The sequence below is a fragment of the Scleropages formosus genome, chromosome 11 (assembly GCF_900964775.1).
Source record: "Scleropages formosus chromosome 11, fSclFor1.1, whole genome shotgun sequence".
Taxonomy (NCBI): Eukaryota; Metazoa; Chordata; class Actinopteri; order Osteoglossiformes; family Osteoglossidae; genus Scleropages; species Scleropages formosus.
This window is the reverse complement of record NC_041816.1, coordinates 16,539,676-16,559,486: the sequence shown is the minus strand read 5'-3', so window position 1 is coordinate 16,559,486 and position 19,811 is coordinate 16,539,676. Positions and strand designations below refer to the sequence as shown.

The following is a 19,811-nucleotide window of genomic DNA, read 5'->3' as shown; positions in this document are numbered from 1 at the left end:
TACCTTGAGTCTGAGAAGTCAAGAACTAACCTGCGCTTAAGTTAATCATCCCTTCCACGTGTCACTTTTGTGCCCCCTACGTAAAGCAAAAGGATCAAAACTTCACACTCCCGCCGACTCCTGAAACATGCAGTCAGTACTCGGCACCACAACAGCCCATTTGCTTTAACATCATCGCCCGGTCGGACTGGCAACCTTCGTATTACTGACGCGATGACCGTCTTTGTATTGTTAACCTTTACTTAGCTGGTACCTTCGTCCAAGGTGACTTACAACCTTAAGCGTGTATGGCAACAAGCTGCAGCGAGCGTGAATAACTGTGCTCGAGGTCAGCGCAGTAGGAGTGCGCTCTGAGCCCCGGCCTTTCACGTTACAAGGTAACGGTCCTAACTACTACAAGGCATACTGCCGCATTATTGCAACAGCTGTCTTCTTTTTGTTGTCAGTACCTTAGAGAGCATCACTTGAACAAAATTTCCTACAATCACACACACATTTTCAGAACCGCTTGTCCCATACGGGGTCGCAGGGAACCAGAGCCTAGCCCAGCAACACAGGGCGTAAGGCCAGAGGGGACACACCCAGGACAGGACGCCAGTCCGTCGCAAGGCACCCCAAGCGGGACTCGAACTCCAGACCCACCGAAGAGCAGGACTATGGTCCAACCCACTGCGCCACTGCGCCACCACACCCCCCTTCCTATAATCAGTATAAATTAATTATATGCTCTCAAATTAAAGACTTTTTTTTCAGGTGTAATGAATGTGACAAGAGTGCCGTGAATATTCAGGTGGGTGCGTGAATAGTAAGTCACAAAGACACCGTATTCTTGGCTCATGGGATTGAACCAGTGCTTTGGAATGTCAAAGTACTCTGTGATGAATAGAGGTCGTGGCAATTTGCTGAAAAGAGGTTACTTTTTTTTAACTGTTCTCCCATAACTGAGATGGAAAATTTAGTGCCAGTGATGTATGAAAAGCCACAAACTAATCCATTGAGAATATGTAAGCTTATTGACTGTTTTATGACTCACTCACAGCAGCTATAGAGTTAACCCACTGTGGGCACTTTACACTCCCTCACAGGATTTCACTGGGTCCTGCTCTCCGGTGGGTTTGGGGTTCAAGTCCCACTTTGGGTGCCTTGTGACAGACTGGCATCCTATCCTGGGTGTGGCCTCTCCCCCTCCAGCCTTACGCCCTGTGTGTTGCCGGGTTAGGCTCCAGTTCATTGTGACCCCCACTTGGGACAAATGGTTTCAGACAATGTGTGTGTGTCCCAAGCAAAACTCACAAAACATTAGAACAAATGTAAAAAAAAAAAAAAAAGTTGTCACTTCTTAGATTTTTTACAAAATTCCTTCTTAAAGGTTGCCACGTTATCTTTTTTCTGGGTTTACTTTTCCTTCAGATATGTCTTCACGAAGTTAGGAAAACGCAAAGAAACATATTGTATATACATACAAACTGTGAATAAACGCTAATCAAAGAGTAAATATAAATATATTGTAAATCAGCCCTTCCATTTATTGCGTTCTGATAATTCATTGACAGTGTCAGCCTCCTGGAAGTCTGCAGTGTCAGCATCATCCAAAGTCACAGTTAGAAAACATTCTAAGTTTGACTAACAAAGATTGTATCACACAGCCAACGCAATGTAATGGAGAGAAGAAATGAGGTAATGGACTCACCTTAGTGTGTCTGTTTTGCTGGTGGCAGAGCTTTCCCTACTCCCAAGGAGGATTTTGCCTGTCTTGCGGATTACAGCTGCTAGACAGGGTATAACAGAGAGCAGGGCAGTGCCGAGTAAACAAGCACACATTTATGGTACCTACCCCCAATATCTATTCCCCAGAACCACTTTGAGACAAGACCACGGAGGAAAACTATGCCTTGAATCAATTGTAACGGGAAGCAGTCTAAAAATGTGAGCTGGGATCATTCTGTGAAGTCCATTTGATAAATTCTTACACATTTTATAAACACTTAGGGGTTAACAGGTATAACGTTAATAACTAATTATGCCTGCATTATTACAATTAGTATTAGGGGATAATGTGGTGGAACACTTGTTTACACTGGTAAATCTAAAAAAAAAATTGGTAGGATGACGAGTCATGTTTCAAAGTATGGGAATTTTATGAGAGCGATAAATGTTTTCTCATCTCAGCTTGTTTAACATATATAAGGAAAGGAAAAAAAGAACATGGAGGAATATATTTTATGTGTCTGTAATGGTGACCTAGTGGTTTTAGCCAAAAGCAGCTGAACTTGTTTGATGTGGCCATTACTGCAGTGAGTCATATGATGTTTTATGTGTGGAACCGACCTCTGCCATACTCCTCGTGACATGGCGTTTCAATTACAAGCCTTTAAAAGTGAGTGAGGAGGGCATCTTTCACGAGTATACTTATATCACATTTTGGTCTCAAGTGGTTCTAGATTACATGTTCCTGGATGTTTTAAAATATGGTTAATGTGGAGTTACCTTGAAGGAACTACCAAAACTAGAAGAATTTTGAACACCTCTTGATATAAGACATCCAAGTTTTTATGCATTGGTACATACGACATACCATAGCACAGCGGTTAAAGCTCTGTATACATAAAAAGTTCCCTTCTAATCTTCCTTTAAGTTTTCAATACAGGATTAGTAGAGATGAGAAAGAACAGCAAAATGACTGTTTTTCGGCATTAAACATAGGCCTACGGTCCGGCCAGGCACCACGTCCAACACAGCTTGTCAAAGTATAACCCTAAAACGTACCAACTCAAAGAAAGTATCCCGCTGAGAACTCAAAGTCAACTTACATCTCCCTCATGAGCAAGATTTTTTTTTAATGGTAAATCATAAGAGGGTGGCACGGTGAGCTTGGCCGGGTCCTGCCCTCTGGCAAGTCTGAGGTTCGAGTCCTGCTTGGGGTGCTTGCGATGGAATGGCATCCTGTCCAGGGTGCGTTCCCTCCCTCTCCAGGATTGTGCCCTGTGTTGCCGGGTTAGGCTCCGATTTGCAGCGACCCCGCTCAGGACAAGCGATTTCAGACTCTGTGTGTGTGTGTAAATTATAAAATATGTGAATGTTGGGAGCTGCGGTTGTGCAACGGGTTTGGCCGGGTCCTGCTCTCCGCTGGGTCAGGGGTTTGAGTCCCACTTGGGGTGCCTTGCGACGGACTGGCGTCCCGTCCTGGGTGTGTCCCCTGCCAGGTTAGGCTCTGGCTCCCCACAACCCCGAATGGGACATGCGGTTCAGAAATGTGTGTGTATGTGAATGTGCAGTCCTGGGTGCGAGTTCTGGGCAGTCCATGCCCTATATCCTGTTTATCACTGAACTCACAGAGGAATGTAAGGCGCAGTCTGGCTGTGACACTCTAAACCCCAGCGTTCCTTCGAGGCGAACAAAGGACGTTCACCCGCGTCCCTCCCGCAAGCCATCCTTCCCTCAAGCTGCCCTGCTGTTTCACTTTCCTCTGGAACCCTTGGCCACCGGAGTCCCTCTGAGGAAAACGTGTTCCTCCCCCACCCAACCTTACATAGCCCGCGTGAGACATTAAGTGTCCGCAGTCATAGTTAATGAAAGGCTTCCCAGTCAGCAGTTGTACCTTCTTGAAAGCCTTTCATTTCACAAAACTGACAGGGCCACAAACTGTTTACTTGATATTAGTGGGAAGCCAAGCGCTGAGTTTTTTTTTTTTTTTTTTTTACGGGTCAGAATGGATTACCAGCCCGCCAAAGGTGTCTGGATCCACACACTGTCCAACTCGACAGGTAAACATTTCCCCACTCATCATTTCCGACAGTTAAAATCTTTATTTAATAGATGTAGAAGCGTCACTTTGCACGTTTCTAAAGACTGCCACCTGGTGGTGGAGTAGTGCATCTCGCCGCCTGGCTGAAAAAGATTACAGTTTTTCCCATATGCAAGTGCAGTATGAGCATGATCTCACATAAATGGGATTTCAGATTTTATGGAACGTAAGGTGTAGTTTTATGAATGATGTATGAGGCTCACGTGTTACAAATAAATACGATTCAAAATGAGCTGATATCACTGCAAGGAGAGGGCGTTATGAATTCCTGGCGTTAAATCGCTGTTGACGAAAAGCTGGAGAAAATTCTGAGGAAAAGTGGATGATGAAGTGTGTATTTTTATTGCTGGCAATGAAATCCGAATGTCCATTTTGTGGTGTGAAAATATCTTCATGGATTCCTTGTTGTTCCTGAATTGTGAATTCTTTTGAGTTACCTGAAGGCTGTGTGGACAGACACCTGATAGCTCAGTACTGTGTGTATTTATACTGTCAGCTGTGAGTTTTCTCTCTTTTCAGGAGTTAAATCACCGTGAAACCACTGTGACAGCAGTAACATTGATTTTTTTTTTTTTTTTCAAGTTACTCTGCACTTCTCTCTCGACTTTCTTTTTCACAGAAGCGGTTTTTATGTCTGGATAACCTCTTCGTGATAAGTTTCCTTGTTTGTGTGTGTGTGTGTGCGCGTGTGTCTCCACTCCGGTACAGTGGATGGCGGTAGTTCGCTCGCCTCTTAGGAAACACACGCGCACACACAGCGGCACGCGAGAAGAGGAACTTGCGTCACGTCTTTTTCCACTTCTCCACAGACGTGTTTATCGGGCCGGATCTGTGGCTCGCGCTGCGCTGTGATGGTCGCGAGATGCCGCCGCGAAGCTCTCGAGAGGCGCCATGAGGCGGAGCTGTGCTGCGTCGCCTGAAGGAGCCGCGGTGAAGCGCAGCTGAAAAACAAAGCAAGCAAATAAACGGACACAGTAAGATGAGCAACGACGACCCAGCGGTCTCGCGCTGCCGCGGCACGGCGTAATTTAAACAGACACACATGATTATCATGCAACGTTACTTACACACACACACACTCACACACACTCAGCCTCACCGACCGTCACCGTGTGTCCCTCTCTCTGTCCGTCCCCGCAGCGCGGCCATGGAGTGTCCGCACCTGAGCTCTAGTGTGTGTGTTGCTCTGGACTCGTCTCGCTTCCAGAGCGGCTCTCCTTCCTCCTGGTGCTGCGGCGGTGAGTGTTTCCGAGGCCGGCGAGGAGCGGGCTCGTGCCCGCGTAGGGTCTCTCTCTCTCTCTCTCTCTCTCTCTCTCTCTCTCACTCACTCTCACTCATTTCCGTAGTGTGAGCAGTCGCGCGGAACAAACACAGTGCGGCCTGCACGTACATATTTAATTAATAAATGGATATTCAGCAGGTGCTTTTTCTGTCCGAAATGTCCTCTCTGTATTTACTGGAGCAAATACGAGTCAGTTCTGCGCTCACAGGAACGCAGCAGCAGCCGGCGGCGTGTACAACTCACTGCACTCTTATTAAGTTTACAGTTACTAGGACACTTCACTTGTCTTTCCTCAGCGACGTACAATGTTAAGATAGTTACTTACCCAGTTATACAGCTGGGTAATTTTATTGGCGCAGTTTAAGGAAAATGCCTTGCTCAAGGCTCTGTAGCTGGAGGTGTGCGTTGAACCTGCAACCTTTGGGTTCGAAGTTACCAGCTTCCTCATTACTACTACTAAGTTCCCACTTTGTCGTCCCCCCCTGGTGAAGGTATGCAACCTGAACTGGTGTGGTAAGAAAGGCCCAATGTATAAATAGGGAAAGTTACTGTGAAGTTGGTTCTTTATTACTGGAAAACACCTGGGACCAAGGAGCCTGCTAAATAAAGGTGAATAACTTAAAAAAAGTGCAGAGTGGGACTCAAACCTACAGCCTCCTGGTTATAAGCCCATGACCTTAACCGCTATCCTGCCTGCCTTAAGCTTCCATATGTATTTTTGCTGCTTCACTAACCCAGACCCCTGTAGCCAGAAGAGGCTGTATGTATTTGTTCATCACAGCAGCAGTGTATTTCGTCAGTTTTGCAGGCCTGTTGTTTGCCTTACAGCACTGGTGCGGCTGTGATGAAGCAGCTCTCGATCACTGATCAATCAACAGTCGCTTTCTTTCCAAATAAAGCAGATTTTTGCTTGGCAAAACCACTGTGGCATTGCATCTACACTTTATCATTTAGCTGAGGATTTTCTCCAAAATAACGTACAAACTTAAGTTACGTACAATTTTTCTTACCCATTTATTCAGCTGGGTAATTTCACTGGAGCAATTTAGGTTAAGTACCCCATTCAAGTGTACTACAACAGGAGGTGGGATTCAAACCCATAACCTCTGACCCCAAAGGCAGCAGTTTTAACCACTACAATACATGCTGCCCTTTTATTTTACTTACTTAAAACATTTAAGTGATCCTGTAAGGATCACCTGAGTGGTAAGTTATTTTTGTAGTGACATTTTCAGACAATTAAAAACTAGAAGAAGGCTAGAGACACATTAGGTAAATTAATTTTCACCCATGATTTTATTAAATTAAATGGTAGCTTATTAGTTAAAACAGTGGCTGAATGTGTAGAGTAGCAGCATGTGATAGTTTTCAGATTCATAAACATTTCTCAGTAATTAACTGAGATGAATACTTTCATTTAAATAAACAGCCAATAAGAACAATTGTATTTAAAGCAGGGCTGTAAGACAGAAGCCTCTCTGATTCTTTGATCTTACAGGATTCTGGTTTCTCTGGGCAAGTTAAGCTGTGCAAAATTTCCACCTACCTCCAAATGTACACATGTGGTGCATTTCAGAAAACCGCTCATAAATAATGGCCTAATATACCATTTGTCTACGTGTGGGGAATCACATTATGAAAGTAATTTTTATACAGCCCCTTTTGACCCAAATACCTTAAATTTTCACCTGATTATAAACACCATCAAAAGTCAATGCTTAGCATTGGTTGCCATAACAGCCTAACAAAGCCTAATTTTAGCTAGATGAGGCCTGTCCACAGTCACGTTGGTGCTGGAGACCTGGAGCCAGTGAAAGACTGTTGTGCTGTGTGTGTGTTCACACTCTTCATGTATTCCCATGTACTGTGAAGGAGTATGGCTTCTAGGTTATTTTTACTTCTCATTTGAGCACAAAGTAGTTTAGTGGTTGTTAGCGTTGCCGTGCGATTGAAGGGCCCAGGTTCAAATCCCACCTGCTGCTGATACTCTTGAGCAATGTCCCTACCCTGAACTGCACGTATGAAGTGTACCTAGCTGAAATGCAAATTGCTATGGAGAAAAATGCCACATAAATGAATAAATAATATTCGTAAGGCAGTTTTTTTTTACATTGCAGGATAAGTAGCTTGTAAATTTGGGTAAAGCGGTGAAATGGTGCACTGTGAATTTGCTATTTAAATTTCCCTGCATATTTCCTCATCATCTTCCGTTTGTTACATTTTACATTTATTCATCTAGCGGGCACTTTTCTCCAAAGCAACGTACACCTCAGAACAAAACAGTGAGTGCATTACATAAACAGGAAGGGAGGTTTGGACGCAGAAGTGTGATAACTTGCACTCTTTTGTAGTTTTTTTTTTTTTTTTTTTTTTTTTTTTAAACATTTAGTATGCATCTGTGGGCAAGTTGTTTTTGTGGATTTTAAAATGGATTTTAATCTCAGGGCAATCTAGGCCATGGACTTAGACTGCATTAGTGGTAGTCAAGATGAGCTCAAGTGACTTCCTTCAGTTACTTCCATTTATTCTGCTAGTTTATACATATTTGAGAGGATAGAATCTTCTTCCAATTCATAAAATGTATTTTCTTTCAAAAGTTGGAATAACTTGTAGCAAACTTACTTTTTTTAACACACTTTCACTTGTATTGTCAGTGAAACACAGTATGATCATACTATAAAATCATGATCATTTGTGGTCTTTAAAGTGCCTTTAACATTTATAAAATGATACACTTAGCATTATTTGCCTTAATCTGTATTTTCACTTTATTAATAAAATATTTTGTGCCTTTATCTCTATAAGAGCTGCATAAAATGTTCAACATAATTCAGAAAGAATAACCCACTATACATACATACTGTATTATACAGTGCATCTTTGAATAAAATGTGTGACATGAAACTCTGGAATTTTTGTTTGTTTTGAAAATAGTTCCTCTATGTTAAGCCTGTGATATTTCCAAGTTATAATAAAATGTGCATATACTTAAAAACTTTACTAAGGAATGTAGGCCTGTGCAATAGGAAAGCAGTTCTCTGTTCCTTAATATGTCTGCTTTTCTGTGGCGCATACATGCAGAAAGATCTGCAGTGGTTAACCGACGTTCAGCAAATCCCAGCTAAGATGTGCCAAACCAGAGCTTCGGTGCTCCATTCAATTAGCATATTTTTAGGCTGACCAGCTGGCATCTAAATAAACATGCTGTCCATTTTGTGAGTGTATGTAAATGATTAAAATCAATTTTAGAGCAAAAAACATTGTCATATCAGAGCCTTAATAATGTGAGGGGTAGTATTGGTAGTACTGCTCTAATTTAAATGCCGCACCTCTCCTTTCGTATGAGAGTTTTGAACTGAGCCCTTTGATTCTGAATCACGCACGTGTTGTCCGAGACCGCTCATCCCAAGTGGGGTCGTGGCAAACTGGAGTCTAACCCGGCAACACAGGGCGCAAGACTGGAGGGGGAAGGGACACGCAGGACGGGAAGCTAGTCTGTCGCAAGGCACCCCAAGCAGGACCTAAACCCCAGACCCATCAGAAAGCAGGCCCCGGCCAAACCCGTTGCACCACTGTGCCCCCCAATTGTGAATCATTGTTACTAAACAATGGGAAATACCATTTAAATAGTTGCACCTATCATATTAATCTGAGTTGTATTGATTACGATTGTAGATCAATATTTAGTAACTGTTCAGCGCTCTATATTGACAGTGGTGTTACAACATTATGGTGACAGTATTTTGAGATTTTCTTTTCGTATACAGTACATTTCTCAAATGTACAGAATAATCATAGTACACATAGTGTTCATTTGCTCCCACTCAATGCACATTTCCCTTGAATGACATTTCACATTTATGCAGCAATGCAGAAAGCAGCATTCATTAGAATGAAGTGTTCCTTAGCAACAAGCAGTTCAGATGTTAGCTAAACTCAATGAGAGAAGGTGACTGTGGGTAATTAGCAGAAAGCATCTACCGCCAGTACAGTATTAAGAGATCACAAGGGAATTGTGTAGAGAAAAGAACTCAAGTTTTGTGCTTTATTAAAAGAAATCAAGTTTTGGATGCCAGCAAAAATGGTTGTTTCAGCCAAACTGTGCTTCACTAAGTAGGTCTATATGTAAAGCTCTTTCTGTTATGAAATCTACCTTTACCCTAAGGTGTATGTTGCATTGTAGTAAAGCGTCTGCTTAATGAATAAATGTAAATGTAAGTAGATCTATTTTTATATCACATTCGTGCTGCATTTTTCACTAATGTTTACCTGTGCCTGGGTGGACATGTCTTCTGGTAAGAAGCTCAATGTGTTCATCCTGGCACCCAAATGGGCTCCTCAAACAAGAACGAAAAGGAAACATTTTGTAGCTTCCACAAGCTGCTCCATGCCCGCTATATCAATCACTCAGACACCCTCCATGGTTAATCGCAAACCAGTGTTGGACTGGGCTCTGTTCTTTTACATGTGTACTGTCTGTGGTACTCTCCGTTTTGGTGTTGCAGTCTATATTTATTGTAACTGTGCAAAAATATATTGATAAAGTCTATGCTTTCTTTCCAGTTTGCCGATCAAACAAAAGTCCTTGGGTGTGTCTCACCTGTTTGAATGTGCATTGTGGACGGTACGTACTAGTCAGCATCGTGTGCACTTCTGCTGTCAGTTCAAAGCTATTTTTCATAGTGGTAACATGGAAGTAAAGAATGAGTTGCTTTCATGTGTTATCTCTGATGTTTGTCAATGCATTTTATAATCAAACATAAAATTATTACGGGGAAATATGACAAGTTTGGAAAACAGTATTTATATAATTTAGCTATACTGAAAATTAACAATTGTTGCCTCTTACTGTAACTACAGTGTAGATGTTAATTGTAGAGCATTACTGATGTTACAGACAAGGTCAGGTTCGTGTGTGGTTGTGCAAAAATTTTGTTCTGTTGAATTTCAGTATGCTCAGACAATTTTTTTCTAATTTTCACATTGTGAAATGGCAAACTTCCAGGTTTTTGACCAGCTGCGGTTTCTTAGACATTAATACTTTGAAAAAATGTAATCAGTTTTTTTGTGTTTGAAAGGTATGTAAACGGACATGCAAAGAAGCATTTTGAGGACACGCAGAACTCCGGCTGCCATCAGAAGAAGTGTGAGAAGCAGGAGAAGGAGAAACCGCAGCACTCGGTGTGCATGGACTGCAGCAGTTACAGCACATACTGGTGAGTGCTGGTCCACACGTTTGTCTTCAGTCCTCTGTGTCCTATGCTCAGTACTGAATGGTTAGCCCTCAGTTCACAGTCATCAGTGTTGCACACCAGTCATCAGTTCTCAGTACTTGGTTAGCACTTCTTGTTTCTTGGGACTCAGCCATTTGTCTTTAGTCCTCATCCCCAAAAAAGGGCCTCGGGTCTGTCGTTCTCATTTTATCCATCTCGATTTCTTTTGCTTTGTACTAGGCATGCTGTGAGCACTCTTTGAACTTTATGGGAACTGCTGTCCACACACAATTGGCACATTATTTTAGTCATTGTTATGCATTAATGTTTTGTTTTTAAAAAAAAAAAAAAAAAAAAAAATCTATAAAAGTATAATTTTATGTCATGGCACTAGTTGATCTGTAATCCATAAGGCATATCAAAGCAGCTTGGAAAGTCATGTGTTGAGGTAGTACATGGATTAGTGAAGATTACTCCAGAGTATTAATAGAAAGGTGCATTAGTGATTAAGAGTAATCCTTGTTCTTTCAGCTACCGCTGTGACGACTTTGTTGTAAATGACACAAAGATGGGTCTAGTGCAGAAAGTGAGAGAACATCTTCAGAGCCTGGAAAAGTGAGTATCTTTTTCCATTCAGGAAAGTGCTTCTTTCACTCATATTTTTCAGGTGGTCAGAATGAAACCTTTCTACTGACAGCATTCAGACTGTGAAGTTAAAAATTAAAATCCCCTCATGGAATTCTGTGTTCTTTGTTGAGAGGAGCTGTTGTCTATGTTTTCATTTCAGTTTCCTGTGGAAGTAACAGGTAGCATCAGTGGGTCGCTTTGTTGCTTGTTGATGCAGAGAGCTGTTTTCACTTTTGTTTCTACAGTGGAACATTTTAAACACACTAATTATCTAAAGCACTTATTGAAGCCTGTTGGACACACTGAGGGGGGGGAAGAAACCATGGACACACTTTTCTGTGTCCGTACGCATTCATATATTTGACTTAGATTATTCAGGTTATGTTCACATTCAACATCACGTGGGGGAAAAAATTTGTTTGCTCAGTTGCAGAGGACAGTGATGAATCAGATCTCACAAAACCAATTATTCTTATTTTGTTAGAACCTTTTGCTGTGTTTCACAGGGCTTAGAGTTATTTTGGATTTTAAATTTGTTATTTTGTTTTTGTATAAATATACTAGTTATGTGTGTTTGTATAAATGTGTGTTAGTGTACTCAAAAGAACACTGTTCACTGATAAGGTGCCGTAAATGGATAGGAGATAGTTTGGAGGCTAAAGAGCTGCATTTGTAAACTGGAGGTTGTGGGTTTTAATCCCAGGCAGGGCTTTTATTAAGGTAATCGGCCTGGATTTCTTCAGTAAAATATCCTGCTGCTTAAAGTGGATAAAATTATAAAGTAGCATCAGATAAAATCTAATCATTGAAATAATGGTTACAAGAGTGGATTCTTATCAGAATAAACTGTTCTTCAACCCCTTACATAAGTCAAAAATTACATGTCAGATTCTCCCTCCTCCCCAACCATTCAACATCATTGTGTGCTTCTTTATATGTGCAGCATCCTTCACTATTGTATTTACAGTCAATATAGCTAAATCTGGTTCCTGTGCTATAGACTCTTTGTCCACCTTCATATTTCCTTATTATTTTAATTTCATCTTCAAATTGATTGCTGTATGCTTGCAAGACAGTTCTCATTTTCAAGTGCACATTGACTATCAGGCATTGTGAATAATGAAAAGGGGTAAATGCGAAAAAAAAAAATCACTACACTAATGAGAGGAGAGGCTCAAAACACACGGGAACTGAGAAGATGCCGCTTCCTGCCTTGTCTGGCTACACTGATTTGCGCTTAACGTATTTCACGTTTTGCATAAGCACTCCATAAATAATGTGTATGCCGGGAATTTTTTTCTTTAAACGTAAATCCGGATTTGCGTACGTCAAATTTACGTAAGCAGAGGGGTGTCTTTATTTGTGAAGTATGACATTATTGTCAAGCTAATTATTTGTTTCCGTTTTTTAGCTCTGCACTAGCTTTAGATCGACACAGGAAAAGGAAACTTCTGGAAAGTTCATCCAACAGTAGCAAGCTTGTAAAAGACAGTGTAAGTTCTTTATGTTCTAAGGCCACTGAATGGTGTGGTTCTTCATAGTTTTTCCCTCTTCCTCTTGTTCACTTTTGTGCACACACTCTAAACTGTAGCTGAAGCTCACAAATAATGACCTAGGAGTTAGACACAGGCAAAAGCCTTCATGCTTCTCACACTGAGTCAGAGGTGTGGGGAGACATTCTTCAGCGTGACCTTGTTCTGTCATCTTTAAACACCCAAACAAGGTTACTGAGTGGCCACACTCAGCAAGGGGCAAGGCAAAGCTAAAGTAAATGGTTTCATCTGTTGTTTTTGGAGTAATGTTAGCAAAGCTAGCTGCTAGGAAGGTGTTATGTAAGGCCTAATTTGTCATTAACCCCTCCTTTGTGTGTGTCCTTGAAGGGAGTGGTCACGGCTCACTGTGCTACCGGCCTCCGTAACTTAGGCAATACGTGCTTCATGAACGCCATCCTCCAGTCCCTCAGGTAGGAAGCAACGGCAATGATTGCTGTGTTGTTGCAGGACTCGCTCGTCACGTCCTGCTCTTTGTTCTTTACCTCCATCCCTCTGGGCATGCACCCTCCACTGTCTCCAGCCAGTCATTTTTTAGTAATTGTGTCTAGGATGCAGCCTGGAAACCAGGAAACCAGAAGGGAGAGAGAAAAGACTAATTTATTCTCCACTTGTAGCAAGTCTTCCTTCTTTGTTTGTTCATTCAAGAATAAGAACATGCAGTATATTTCATACATCTTATAACTTTGTTTCTCTTGAAAGGAACAGAAACAAGGGAAAAGTGAAATAATGAAATGGTCAGTTTTCATGAACTTAGTAAATATTCATATTGTGTGGTTTTTCTCTCTCTTCCTAGTAATATTCAACAGTTCTGCTGCTATTTCAAGGAGCTTCCTGCAGTGGAGTTGCGCAGCGGCAAAACAGCAGGGAGAAGAATGTACCACACACGAAGTCAGGGAGACACTAGTGTGTAAGGTCCTCTTAACTTCTTTTGCAGCCAACATGGAAGGCGTACAGCCCCAGTCGTTTCTAGAAAATGTGTTTACCTTGAGATCAGAGTATCAAAATCGAACAGCAAAAATATCCAGTTTTGTTTGAACTTAGATGTTTAATTTTATTCCACTGAAATTTAATACAAATTGTAGTGTAATCACAGGTAAGTCACTGGAGGGAAAAGCAGAGACAGTACCCTGTTTACAAACTTACTGAACAGACAACAAATGGCAACCAAATGGACCGTCAGGCCTTTTTTAATTTTTTACTGTGGCAAATTTAAGTTCCTCCTTCCAGTTATTTGAATCTGAAAATTTCCCAGTTTATCCACTGCTTGACAATTAACAGAATTGTAAGAATGCGAAATGATGTCTTTGTCTCTGTTGGTTTAAATCACCTGTTTGGATCTTTAAAATGCTGTTTGCTGTCTGAATTATCTATTCATATACCTATCTATTCATAATAAAGTAGTCATGACATTTTTTTCTTTTCATAGTCTTAGAATCTCTATCCAGTTTTGAGTGTAAAACTGATACCTTGTAATGTTGATCAGTTGCTCAGAGCACCACTTTTCATTTTCATAAACCAGTCACTGTTTTGTTCCGCAAACACATTGTAATGAGCGAGACGAATCTCACAGTTAGTGACCCTTAACTACACGGAAAAAGAGCAATTTATATTAATACAGAAAGATCACAGTAGCGGACAGTATAAACACAGTGTGTGAAGTTAATGGGTTTAGTATTAGAATGTGCATGTTTGTAAATGTGAAAATGAAATGACTCTGTTTAGGAGGTTATGTTTTATGCTGGCGTTTGGAGGATTGCATAAATCAATGGGGGATGAATGTGGTTCAGTGTGTGGTCTGCTGAACTGCTTACACACAAACACATGTACTCTCTCTCACTCACTAACATGGCACTGAGCTTCCTGTGTTCCTGCCCCCGCTCTGCCCCACAGTTCACTGGTGGAGGAGTTCCGGAAAACGCTGTGCTCTCTCTGGCAGGGTAGTCAGACCGCCTTCAGCCCAGATTCTCTCTTTTATGTTGTCTGGAAAATCATGCCAAATTTCAGGTAACAACACATTACAGCTGTTCCTATATGTTAGCAGTAAAACAGTTGTTGATAATGTAGCTAATATTTTTTGTCTACTAAAACTGTTTACTTTGTTGTTTGAAATTGGCCTGTGTAGCACTCACTTAGTTAAGACTGGTAAATCGTTTTTTAATGTTTTCTCTAATGAGCTTTATTTCCATATAGACAATAATCGTAGTTATAAAGGTGACTGACTTGAGCACTGAAAAATGGTGTTTTAATCTTTGACTTTTCTCACCTCTTTCCTTCCTCTTCCAAGGGGTTACCAGCAGCAGGATGCCCATGAATTCATGCGCTACTTGCTGGACCATCTTCATCTGGAGCTGCAGGGCAACCACAGCAGAGTGATAATGTCTACTCTTTCTGAAGGGGGACTCCAGTCCTCCCCAGGGGACAAATGCTGCATGTAGGAGACTCCTGTATTCTACACCTTCCCTGCTCTGTAGTCACATTCAGATTATTAACAGGCAGAAAAATAACTGTGTTGTGCTGTGAGCAGTGGGCAGAAAAAAATCCCTGTGTGTTCTTCCTGCTGGGCTGTGCTGCAGTGAAATGGCAAGACTTATCCACAGAAAGTATAGAGGAGCCCAGATAAGCTGTAATCAAAGCTCCGCTATGGCTAGAGCTCTTTACGTAAGCTACAGACTGCTATTTACAAAGGCAGACTCTAGTGAAGGCCAGGCCTAAACCTGATCACACGAGGCATCATTTGTTGCACATCAGTTAAAGCTGCTTGGTAGCGGAAGCACAGCATAAGGGGATTTGACAGGGTATTGAAAAGGTAGCCCGTTGCTGACTCATGCTCAGTTGATTGTTTGGAGTTAGAGTGGCAGGGTAATCCTGTTCCGAATGTAAATGACCCGTCTCTCCATGTGAGATTGGGCTGATATAGAGACCATGTAAAGTGCTTTGCTGTTGATCTGAATGTACGTCTAGCTTGACATTGGCGTAATACTAGTGCCTAATAGATGTTTCATATTCACCTTTAAAATGTTCCTTTCCCTTGTTACTACAGTTTTCACTAAACAGCTTTGTGCATTTATTTTCAGGCAGCACTGCCATAACATCTTGATGTATTCTGTCAACAGAAACGGGACCTCCACGATTGTCACATCAGTGTTTGGTGGCGTGCTGCAGAATGAGGTGAACTGCTTGATATGTGGGACAGAATCCAAAAAGTTTGATCCATTCCTCGGTGAGCTTCTTTTGCCTCTCGTTTCTTTCGGAACTTACTGTCTGGGTTGCGCTGTCCTGTTCGCTTCAAAATGATTTTTCTCTACCTTCAGACCTCTCACTAGACATTCCCAGCCAGTTCAGAAATAAGCGAACAAAGAACATGGAAAATGGGCCAATTTGCACCTTACAAGGTAAGTGGTCTTGTGAAGGCAGCACCCATGTGCACTGTGCTCTGTCGATCGTGTTATGTTTGCTCATCTGTGTACATGCTGGTGTTGCACAGTTAAAGGGCAGCTGTGAGACTGAATGCATCCATATGAGCTTACCTTTTTCCGTGTGTATTCCAGACTGCCTTCGCAGCTTCACAGACCTTGAGGAACTGGACGACACAGAGCTCTACATGTGCCACAAGTGTAAGAAGAGACAGAAATCCACAAAAAAGTTCTGGATCCAGAAATTGCCAAAGGTAAGAGTCATTTTGGTAAAATGGTTATTAGTAATTTTAAATATGTAATTTATCAGCGGTGGGTTTATTTTCTACGATTAGTAACAAAAATGTGTGTACTAGTTCAGTTTATTGTTTTTATAGGTAGATTTTGTCATCTGTAGCTGTACTGTTTCCGTACCATCTGGCAGTATAGTCAGGCAGTAGGTAGAGCTGGTAATTCACAGCTCCTGGGTTATGTGGTTTGCATGATCTCCTTGTGTTTCCTCCCATAGTCCAAACATGTGTCTCTGAATTGCCCTTAGTGTGTTTATGTGAGTGAATGAGGGGGTGATGACCGTGGAATGGACTGGTGTCTCATCCAGGGTTGTTCCCCGCTTGTGCTCTATGTTCCTGGGATAGTGTCCAGACCACTGTGACCCTGCACTGGACAAGTGCTTATTGATACAGAATATCTGTACGTTCATTCAGTAATACAGTTCTAAGAATGCTCTGGTTTTCTGGTCCTGTGACAGGTGCTCTGCTTGCACCTAAAGCGATTTCACTGGACAGCTTACCTGAGGAACAAAGTGGACACCTATGTGGAGTTCCCCCTCCGAGGCCTAGACATGAAGTGCTACTTACTTGAGGTGGGTAAGGTGCTGCCTTATTCTCTCTGTGCTTTTGTTGTTGTGGTCAAGCACGCGGCTTCGAGGGTGACTGTGTCTCTCTGCTCTGTCCGTTGCCTTTCTAGCCCGAAAACATGGGGCCAGAGAGCTGCTTGTATGACCTTGCTGCTGTGGTGGTACACCATGGGTCCGGGTAAGAGGACGATAGCCTTTGCACAAACACCTCTCGATGCTTTCCATGGCAACAAGAGTACTGCGCTACACTGGTCCTCCTGAACCATCAGTGACCTAAATATGCCCTGGAACAACGTGTCTCAGTGGAACAGGAAAACACTCAGTGGTTTTTAATGTGTTTGAGTTCCATCAGTACACATTATTTCAAAATGCAGGTTGCATGCAAGGTGTTATGCATAAGTGTATATTTTACTGAGTTGCGTTCACACCTCATACGCATTTTAAGATGCATAATCAGTAACCCCACAGTATTTGTCTGTCCCTGCTACTTTGACCATTAGGTGGTAGTATTGTATCATAAGAACATGGTACGGTGCAGCTGCGGTCGTTCTTCTGTTCCCCTCTCAAAAAGTATGGCATGAAGTGAAACCATAAAAGAACTGCTCCCAGAAAAAAGGAGTATGTCTTGTACCGACAGCTTTAATGAACACATTGATGATGTTGTCCCTGTAGGGTGGGATCCGGCCACTACACGGCTTACGCCAGCCACGAGGATCGCTGGTTTCATTTCAACGACAGCACAGTAACGTTAGCGGATGAGGACGCTGTGGCCAAGGCCAAGGCCTACATCCTGTTCTATGTGGAGCGGCAGGCCCCAGCAAGCGCTGACGCCAAGCTTTGATGGCCACTAAAGCCTTCTTGCGGCACTGCGCCAGTCCAGTTCATCAGCACCCACACTTGACCCAGATGACTTACCTCCATTTCTCCTGCACTTTTATCAGGTCGCTCTTGTGATTTTATTATTATTATTTTTTAGTTTGTACGTGAATCGTTTTTTAACAGTTTAAAACGGAGAACCTCCAAGAAACCTACTATCTGCTTTTTATGAAAGATTGTTAGAAACTTAAGAGTATTTGCTTTTTATAGCTTTGTGTTCAATTCCTCTGAGACTTGTTTACATTAGAGGTAACTGTGCCATCATAAGTACTTGTCCCTTATCTTGAATTAAACCAAGGGACTGGGTAGTCTAAGACCCATATTACATGTTTTTTAATCTTAATGTAATGAGATTTTACATGATCTGTGACTCTTGGATCATGACCTGCAGACATATTTTGGATTACCCCTTCCCTCTATCAGTGTGCATATGTCTTACATCAAATTTCTCTGTGATTTATATAATATCAAGTTAATTTTTCTTTTTTTTTGAGATGGACAACCATACTCTGGGAAAGCCTGTGGATGGCACAGCTGCAGTACTCCCCAGTCCTCATAAGACAAAAACAGCAGATCATGTAGACATGTTTCTTTTTGAAATTCAAAAATACTGGATTAAAATCAAAGCAACTTGCACCTACGGTTTAAATAAGGAAGGTCCTCCTTTGAAAAATAGTGAAGCAGTTAAATATGAAATTTCATTTAAATGGGGTTGTTTTTACTGAATCTGGATTTGTTATACGATAATGTACCACCTGATAATATATTACAGAAGAAGCGAGTAATACATGTTTGTATACTGAAGTGTGTAAAATTAGGTATGGATGCATATCCATATACAGTAGCACGTACTGTAAGAAACATTTACATGACTGAAAAGTGCTGCGAAAACAACAAATTAGGGTTGTGTTCTGGCAACAATTATAGCTCACTGTCCAAAGCATAGCCCTGCACAGTGGTGAAACATCTTCATTTTGTTAAATGCGTAATAAAGATTGTTGAGAGAATCTGGTGGTTCCAACAAAATCTTTGTTGACCTTACAGAAGATTTTTATGTAACCGCAGCCAGTTACTTGAGTGGTCAAATGGCCTTTTGAGATTATTTGTCTGGAGCAACTCTTGCTTCATAGTTCTTTGTGTTTTTGCCAAGTCTTGCTTAAGTCTTTTCAACCTTTTCTCTTATTTTACATGTCTCAAAATTAGACACGGACCATAACAACTAAGCGGTGGATTAAGAACTAAGCCATGCCTCTAATTTGCAGAAGATCTGTGTGTTAATGAGTCAAGTTGTTTTCGGTGAAATATTCAGATATTCTAAGTACCTGTGCAATTACTGGTAATGAACCAAAATGGAACAATCTCTAAAACTTTGACAGAATGACTTGAAAATTTAAGCACAGCCACATCAGTGTGTTTTCATATGTAGTAATAAACAGCTTTGAAGTGTAATTATGCTTTTGCCCTACTTTTCTGTTTTTTTCACATACTGTGTATGATGTATATATGTATTTTCAACACTGCAGTTGTATAACATGTAGGTGAACAAGAAGTCCTACAACAGCTCCAACACAATTTTGGTCACAGCAACCAAGGGCTGTAGCACAAATATCTAATGGAAGGTTACGAAATATATTATTACATTTGTGACAACTGAAGTGTGTCATTTAGTTCTTTGTTTGGACAGTCTCCCCTAGAATTAATGTCACGTGGAGTCTTTTCCTCTTCATTGAACAGATGGGATATGGTCAAACACAGCCCGGTGTCACCGAGGGTCAGAACTTTCCATTGCATTTGCTTTAGCGCCACGGTTCCGAGTGCTGCTCGTGGGTGCGCACAGGATCGACGCGGGCAATCCTCTCGCAGTGTGTGGAGAACATGGCAGAATCTCTAATGAAATGGAAACCTGAACTCCACCACCTGTAATGGAAACAGCATTTTGCAGTTTACTAACATGTGTAGTTAGTTTGAAGCATCTTCAATATAGTGTTAAAGAGGTTAAAACTTTCACTGGAGCAGTTTAAGTATTTTCTTTGGGGGTACTTAAAGCAAAGCTGAATCATCAACCCTGAGTTTGAATCCAAACCAGCACACAGCACGCTGCCACTGACCTGTCAGATCAGAATGAGTTGTTTGGGGTTAAACCACAGGTATCTGGCCATACAAAAGCTTCACTGTGCTAGTGGAGA

The 19,811-nt window shown here is 41.6% G+C and overlaps 1 protein-coding gene across 1 annotated transcript; it reads left to right on the top strand.

Moving 5' to 3' along the window:
- The first annotated feature begins 4,697 nt into the window (after positions 1-4,697).
- Positions 4,698-19,533, top strand: usp3 (ubiquitin specific peptidase 3). Its single transcript, XM_018763939.2, has 16 exons — positions 4,698-4,779; positions 4,946-5,043; positions 9,651-9,711; positions 10,166-10,303; positions 10,832-10,915; positions 12,339-12,420; positions 12,808-12,890; positions 13,274-13,387; positions 14,371-14,484; positions 14,765-14,911; positions 15,594-15,700; positions 15,792-15,872; positions 16,029-16,147; positions 16,642-16,755; positions 16,860-16,927; positions 17,422-19,533. The coding sequence occupies exons 2-16, from the start codon at positions 4,953-4,955 to the stop codon at positions 17,588-17,590; spliced, it is 1,572 nt and encodes a 523-aa protein (XP_018619455.1). The 5' UTR covers positions 4,698-4,779; positions 4,946-4,952; the 3' UTR covers positions 17,591-19,533.
- Positions 19,534-19,811: the final 278 nt, after the last annotated feature.

Bases quoted from the DNA above. Each gene is read 5' to 3' on its own strand.
- usp3 (XM_018763939.2), top strand. From the start codon at position 4,953: ATGGAGTGTCCGCACCTGAGCTCTAGTGTGTGTGTTGCTCTGGACTCG. The intron at 5,044-9,650 runs GTGAGTGTTTCC...CTTTCTTTCCAG, and splicing joins TTCCTCCTGGTGCTGCGGCG to TTTGCCGATCAAACAAAAGT. The intron at 10,304-10,831 runs GTGAGTGCTGGT...TTGTTCTTTCAG, and splicing joins AGCAGTTACAGCACATACTG to CTACCGCTGTGACGACTTTG.